The sequence below is a fragment of the Pelophylax lessonae genome, assembly GCF_965119305.1.
Source record: "Pelophylax lessonae genome assembly, chromosome: 2".
NCBI classification, from domain to species: Eukaryota; Metazoa; Chordata; class Amphibia; order Anura; family Ranidae; genus Pelophylax; species Pelophylax lessonae.
In genome coordinates this window covers 506,815,155-506,823,106 of record NC_138769.1, presented here as the reverse complement: position 1 = coordinate 506,823,106, position 7,952 = coordinate 506,815,155, and the positions used below count along the sequence as shown (strand labels likewise).

Here is a 7,952-nt window from a genome sequence, read left to right as displayed (position 1 = left end):
TATTTTGATTTGGGTTTCAGTGGTCCATACATTGCTGGAAGCCATATTTGTGCTTCTAGGCAATTTTAAAGAGGTGCAATAAAAACCTTCATTCACTTGTCAAGGGAAAAAAAACAAAACGAAAAACTAAAAACACAAACTTTACTCACCAAATCGAGTTTAAGCCAGGAGGGTAGGAAACTTCAGCATCCACCTACACCAGCATGTAATGAAGAGCTTTTTTTGAAATCACCATTTGAAAACAATGCGCTTTTCATACAACAGGATTTTGTACTTGTTATGGTAAAGTTTTAATTTGACATAACAGCAAGATATTTACATGTATTGGTATGAGACAACCGCTGGAATGGTTAGATTTTTTTTTTCTTTTCCCATTTTTTTTCTTTTCTTTCTTTTTTTTTTTTAACATGTTCTTTTTTTTTTTTTCTTCCTTTTTTTTGTTTATTTGCCAACAAATCTACATTGTCTTTTTTTTTTAATTTTTTTTGACCATTCCATTTATTTCTTTTTCAACATACTAAAGTTGCAAAGACATATGCAAAGCAATTGTACAATGTTATTAAAACCCATACGTAAAATACGTACACAAAATAAAGTGAACAGAAAGGCTACTACATAGTAAAGCCTATGCATAACACTATGTATTATGTATATATAACAACTGAGATTTTGTTTAGCATTTATCTAGACTTCTCAAACATCCACAGAGTTTAAAGCAAATTGTGTTATCATTGAATATTTTCAACTTGCATTTGACAAGTTTTTTTAAAATTAAAACTTAAACCAAAATCGTACAGCCAGCAAAAATGGGGCCAAAAAATGTTGCAAACGTGTATTATAATGCATTAAACCATTAACTGAAATGTGACAACAGAAGGCTTTCAAGTCTTAGTTAGATGAGCTTCTAAACCAAGTGTCCGCTATATATGTCCACAGACATGCTGAAAACGTCCTATGGAAAAGCGCATTAGGTGATCTCAAGGTCCAATGTAATTTTTACAGCCGCGTTATAGGTGAACTCCTTTATCTTCTCCAAGATCTAGGTTCATTGTCATCTTCTTCTTCATCGTCATCCTGCAGTAAAGAGTCATCCACAGCAGAATCTTCCTGAAACTGAGAAAATGCAAAATTATGAAAAACAAGAAACTGTAGCAAAACTAATGTAATGCCTAAATCCAGGTTATCTGCAACTTTAAATAGTTTTGTTTGGGCCAAGTCAGGCGGAGTGCATCTCAGTCAGGCGGAGTGCATCTCAGTCAGGCGGAGTGCATCTCAGCCATTCAGAGGAAGCCTGTTCATTTATAGCAGTGAATACAAGGCTTCCTCTGACTGCCTGAGGTAGAGAGGTGGGTGGATGATGTCACAATCTCAACTTCAGCCAACTAAATCAATGTATTCATTGATAAAAGTACAAGGCTTCCTCTAGGGCTGAGAAGCACTAAGCCTGACTTGATTTTGTTCCACAAGCAAATAGGAAGAAGTCTCTCAGAACGCTGCCAGAAGTGAACACACTGCTACTTACATAATGATACAGCCCTAATAATATCACCACTTAATGGCCAGGGCATTTTTGTGATACGGCACTGCGGTATTTGATCACCTCTGCTATAAAACATATCCAATAAAAAAAAGAAATTTAAAATCTAAATGTTTTCATCTTTTTAGGCCAATTTGTATTCTGCCAAATATTTTTGGTAAAAAAAAATCCCAATAAGTGTATATTGATTGGTCTGCGCAGAAGTTATCGCATCTACAAACTAGGAGAAAGATTTGTAATTTTTATTTAATTACATTTTTTTTTTTTTTACTAGTAATGGCTGTGATCAGCGATTTTTAGTGGGACTGCGACATTGCGGCAGGCAGATCGGACACCTGACATTTTTGACAGCTTTGGGGGGGACCAGTGATATTACTACAGTAATCAGTGCTAAAAATATGCACAGTTACTGTACTAATGACACTGGCAGGGTAGGGGGTTAACACTAGGGGCAATCAAAGGGTTAAATGTATGCCTAGGGGGCGTTTTCTAACTGAGGGGGATGGGCTTATGGACTCAACACAGGGACCCGTGTTCGTAAATAGGAGCCCTGTGTTGGTTGCTGACAGAACAACAGTGTGCTGTTTGTATAACAGCAGACCGCCTGTGATTGTGGGAGCCTACAGATCAGCTGCCGTTCTCGTGAATTGGCGTGCGCATACAGTAATTGGTTATAAAAAGTAGAAAAATAAACCACTGTTTTTGGATGAGCAAGGGTAAAAAAGAGCAGCTAAATCAAAACTCTGCTGAGATATACAAAATTGGTATTTATTCATTAGCAGAAGAAATAAAGGTAATGTTTTTAACGTAATATACCCACACTAATGCCAAGCTCCAGTCCAGTAGAACGATCCAATTAGAGTATATATAGTAAACTAAAAATATTTACTATATACTCTGAGTCTGTGAGCAGCTTCTCCTGAGATGTGAGTCTTCAGGGTATAGGGGCAGGAAGGTCAAAATTGGACCACCTTGGAAATAAAGTCTTCAGCGTCTGACCCAAGACAAAATATGTATGCCAAGTACAGAGGGTCCACTTCTTTCAGACACTAAAGGTGATTTTCCACTGCATGGAACCGAACGGTTCGGCACGCTTTTGTGCTTTTCCACTACTGGTACCGCATGGTACGGTGTAGGAACGGTTTGGTACGGTACGACGGCGCTTTTCCACTACATGGAACCGAACGGTACGGCTCTCTAAAACAGTACCACCTCGTTTGTGGTTCCAAGAGGTACCATACCGGTACCATGGTACCATATCCCACAATCCTTTGCATGCAGCTGTTTGTCACTACTAGCCACTGATTGGTCAGAGAATCATTGTTATCCTACCCACTATCCCACCCACTTACTTTAGTACTACTTTAGTGGAAAAGCAAACTATACCAAACCGCACCGAACCGTTCCAACACTGTACCATGCAGTGGAAAACCAAACAGGGCCAAGTAGAGCCGAGCCGGTACTTGAAGTGGAAAAGTGCCATAACAGTCGTCTGGAGCATAATCTTGATGCTTGGTAGTACACACAATAGAGCAGTATTTCCTTAGTGGTAACATTCTATACAAAGGGCATAAACACAAGAGGAAATGCTGTGTTTCCCCAGTGAACAATAAACCTCAACTCTTTCTGTTTTCTACTGCCTCTTAAAAAAGAGCAGTGAAAAATTGTTTAGAAAGGAATTTGGAATCCATTGCCAAATACGTCTAAGTGATAGCAGTGAAACCTGTCCTGATTAGAAAAGCTCCCGTCAAAACCCTGCAGTGCTTTTACACAAGTTGAATTGAACAGCAGTTTTGAACAGAACAGAAAAACACCTGCCTGTTAGAAGAAACAATGCCTTTATCAGTAGCCTGCAATTACATATGCACTCCGAAGCGCAAATAAATCTTTAATGTAATCTAAAATAATGAACACTCACTTCTTCCTCCTCTTGTTCTGCATCTTCCACCTCTGTGATGGAGGCATTCTGTACTGGTTTATGCCAGCCTAACTTTAAGTCCTGCCCTTTAAAATGTGCTCCATGGACTGCAGCCTAAAACAAATTAGATTTGAAAGCTTAACTAAAGAAAATCATAAATTAGGTACAACCAAAATAAACTAACATTTGCATGCATTGTATTTTAAGAAATGAAACATGTTGATGTACTGATGATTTTAAATGTGCAGGACCTGACAATCTACCCATTGTAGATGAGCATAGTACAGTATTTAAGGTAAAATTGAAGTTTTTATTTATAGTAAGTATTAAATATTTGGAAGGCATACCACATAAGGTAACATTGAAATGTGTAATTACAGTAAGTATTAAATATTTGGAAAGCATACCACACCACCTTCACAAATCTGAAAGCCATTTTTTTTTTTTTTTTACTTTGACAGGCATGGATATTTTTACATACTTACACTGGTCCAACTAAGATCCATGTATCTTTAAATCCCCTACCTCTGGGATCCCCCTGGAAGCTGGAAATCACTGTACAAGGCACCGCTACTACAGTAATCTCCACTAGTTTCTGGGTCCTGTGATGAATGGCTGTCCTACATTATTGTGAGCACTGGAGGTCACTTGGCATGGGCATCATTCATTCTTTGGTGAACAGTCGAGGCAGTAATGTCACTCTCACGTCATTGAATCAGAGTATTATTTGCATTCACTAAGAATAAGGAAAGCATGAGGTTACTGCCACATCTCTTAACCTTGTCCAATTAGAGAATGCTTTACCTTTATTTGGAAAATGTAAAGCGGTCACTGAATAACAGAGAGCAGCCGCTCAGTAAGGGACCCAAAATCTAGTGGAGAACACTTCAGTAGAGAGGTCTACCACAAGGATTTCCAGCCTCCAGAGGAATCCCACATGTATGGTATTATGCAGCATTACATTGGTCCAAACAAGACCAACTTAACAATGCAAAAAAAAAATGGATTTTTGTAAGATCTTACCGTAAAATCCTTTTCTCTTAAGCTCATTGACAGACGTAGTCTTCTTGATTCTCAAGAGCTGGGTTATGTTGTCTCCGCAGGAGTAGGACTAGGCAGAAAGACAAAACGTTCTGGCTCCACCTTAGGGGCAGTCCCTGAGGGTATATCCTCCCTCTCTCTGCTACAGGGAATCAGTTCTGTTCTAAAGCAGTAACAGAGAATTTAACCCAACCCAACTCATGATAGAGGGGCGGGTACTACGTCTGTCAATGAGCTTAAGAGAAAAGGATTTTACGGTAAGATCTTACAAAAATCCATTTTTCTCTATCGCTCATTGACAGACGTAGTCTTCTTGATTCTCAAGAGCTGGGACATCCAGAAGCAGTGCCACAAAGGAGGGGTGGGATTGTCAAAAATCAAAATCCAATCTAGAAGGCCCAACCGGTGCCAAACTAGAAGTTTTAAAGGCTCATTATAAACAAAGAATGAGACTCAAAAGAAAAATTTCCAACGGAAAAAAACCCTCGAGGCAGACCACTGGTCTCCTCAAATGGCGGCCTGCAAAACCTTGCGGCCAAACACGGCATCAGATGATGCCATTACATCAACTTTATAATGTTTTGTAAAGGTATGCACCGACGACCAGGTAGCCGCCTTGCACACCTGGACCACTGACGCCTGATGGCGAAAGGCCCATGACGCACTAAGCGCCCGAGTGGAGTGCGCCTTAACAGGGAACGGGGGCTCCCGACCCTTAATAGAATAAGCCTGTACCACCGTCTGTCTGATCCATCTGGAAATGGTCGCGGCAGATGCAGGCAACCCCTTTTTGGGTCCATCCGGGATCACAAAAAGTGAATCCGTCTTGCGAAACGAGTCTGTCGTTTTTAAGTATACCCTGATCGCCCGGACCACATCCAAGGAGTGTAAAGCAAACTCCCGAGGATGACTGGGCTTAGGACACAGGGAAGGTAATACAATTTCTTCATTCAGATGAAATTCTGAAACCACTTTTGGTAGGAAGGATGGATTCGGACGAAGAACCACCTTATCTCTATGAACCACCAGATATGGGGAACGACAAGATAACTGATTCCCTGTAGCAGAGAGAGGGAGGATATACCCTTAGGGACTGCCCCTAAGGTGGAGCCAGAACGTTTTGTCTTTCTGCCTAGTCCTACTCCTGCGGAGACAACATAACCCAGCTCTTGAGAATCAAGAAGACTACGTCTGTCAATGAGCGATAGAGAAAAATCCATAGCTGTAATTCTAAACCTAAACATTACGAATTCTGTACTAATCCCTTTAGAGATCTACCAAAACTATGGAATGTGGGGGTTTCCAAAAAAAATTGTATTCATATCAAGCCAAAATAGCTCTAGCGCTACATAATATTTAGTAATACTAACAAAGATTGCATAATCAGATGGCAACAGGTACGGTCAAGCTTTAAAAATCATTAACACAAAAGCAGACACTGAGTGTATGGGAAATGGTTCAGACCCTGTCAAGTTCCCACACAAGTACTAAATGTGAATTTGTTGGATAAGCCAAAGACCCTAAAGTGGTTCTAAAGGCTTAAGGCTTTACCTTCATCTTTTACCCGCTGTGCACAGACGCCTCGGCTTTGCTTGGGCTCTCCCTCCTCATTGGCTGAGACAGCAGCGGGAGTCATTGGCTCCTGCTGCTGTCAATCATAGGCAGTGAACCAATAGAGGGGGGTAGTGAGCCATGGCTCTGTGTGAATGGACATGCAGAGCAGCGGCTCTGGAGCATGCCTGCTTGGGTGCCCCCATTACATGCTGCTTGTATTGGGGAAACTCAGCAGGAGGGAGGGGCCAGGAGTGCCAGCAGGGGACCCAAAAAGAGGAGGATCAAGGCTGCTCTGTGCAAAACACTGCACGGAGCAGTTAAGACTTTTTTTTTTTTTTTTTCTAATTTTAATAACAGATTGCCTTTAATTCTACTTTAACTCACATATCAGCAAATACCAGGCAGGGCGGTGCAGCAACCAGCAAATTTGATAGGATCTCTTCTTTGCTATGGTTGTCCTTATTTCTACTGCTTTTTCATGAAAACCCCTGGCAAAGGCATTGGCTGTAAAAAGCCTGAAAAGTATTGTGACTGCCCATCAGTCTTCATTTTAGCTTGATATTAAAGAACTGTGACCTTCATAAGTTAACATTCATTCTCAAAGTTTCAGCAGTATTTTCATTTTCATTCCAACAGCTCAGTTCTACTGACACACATAACGGGGCTCAGCCCTGCCCCCGCTCCCTCCTCACTGGCTGTGAATGACAGCAGCAGGAGCCATTTTCCCGCTGTTATGTCTGAGCCAAAAAGGAAGGAGAGAGCCAGGAGAGCAGCTGCTCTCTTGCACATTGCTGGATCAAGAAAGAGCTCGGGTAAGTATTGGGGGGCTGTAGGAGGGGGGTGGGGCGAAGCTGCACACAGAAGCTTTTTTACCTTCAAGCATAGAATGCATGAAGGTAAAAAAACCTTTAGCCTTGAGAACCCCTTTAACCACTTAAGCCCCGGAGGATTTGGCTGCTAAAGGACCAGGGGTTTTTTTTGCGATTTTTTACTGCGTGACTTTAACGGACAATTGCGCGGTCGTGCGACGCTGTACCTAAACAAATTTGACGTCCTTTTTTTCCCACAAACAGAGCTTTCTTTTGGTGGTATTTGATCACCTGTGCGATTTTTTGATCACGCGCTATAAACAAAAAAAGAGCGTAAATTTTGCAAAAATAACAATATTTTTCACATTTTTTTATATGAAATTCCCCAAAAAAAAAAGTAAAAATCAAAATTTTTTAACATTTTTCGGCCAATTTGTTTTATGCTACCTATGTTTGGTAAAAAAAATCGCAAAAAGCGTATTTTGATTGGTTTGCGCAAAAGTTATCGCGTTTACTAACAAAGAGAAAGATTTTTGTCATTTTTGGTGTTTTTTTTTTTAACGCATAATGGCGGCGATCTGCGATTTTTTTTTCGGTACTGCGACATTGCGGCGGACAGATCGGACCCTTGACTGACATTTTTGACACTTTTGGGGTTACCAGTGACATTACTGCAGTAATCAGTGCTATACATATGCACTGTTACTGCAAAAATGACACTGGCAGGGAAGGGGTTAACTTTATTGGACAGGGAGGGGTTAAGTGTGTCCTAGGGGCGTGCTTTCTACTGTGTAGGGACATGGCTATTGGTGTAAAAGCAAAGATCAACCGTTCTACATAGTAGAACGGTCAGATCTTCACTTTTACACAGGGAGAACTGACAGGCAGCTTGTTTACACAAGCTGCTCTGTCTTTCTCCCTTCACAGGAGCGATCGTAGTGTGGCCGGCGGACATCGAGTCCGCCGGTCACACGCACTGACTTGCCTGTGAACGAGCCGCGGCGGGCGCGCGCCTCGGCGGGCGCGCGCCCGCCCGCGATAGGCTCGCAAGTCAGTGACAGGCGAGTGACGTACCGATACGTCACTCTGCCTG

At 41.4% G+C, this 7,952-nt stretch overlaps 1 protein-coding gene across 1 annotated transcript in view; it reads right to left on the bottom strand.

The window, feature by feature from the left end:
• Positions 1 to 438: 438 nt before the first annotated feature.
• The window catches only part of RBM26 (RNA binding motif protein 26), a 187,886-nt gene continuing 180,372 nt past the window's right edge, over positions 439 to 7,952 (bottom strand). The window contains exons 21-22 of the mRNA XM_082244533.1: positions 3,456 to 3,569; positions 439 to 1,113 (exon numbers count right to left, since the gene is read on the bottom strand). Of these exons, the coding sequence (XP_082100659.1) occupies positions 1,024 to 1,113; positions 3,456 to 3,569 (204 nt within the window). The 3' untranslated portion in view covers positions 439 to 1,023. The remainder of the gene's footprint in view (positions 1,114 to 3,455; positions 3,570 to 7,952) is intronic.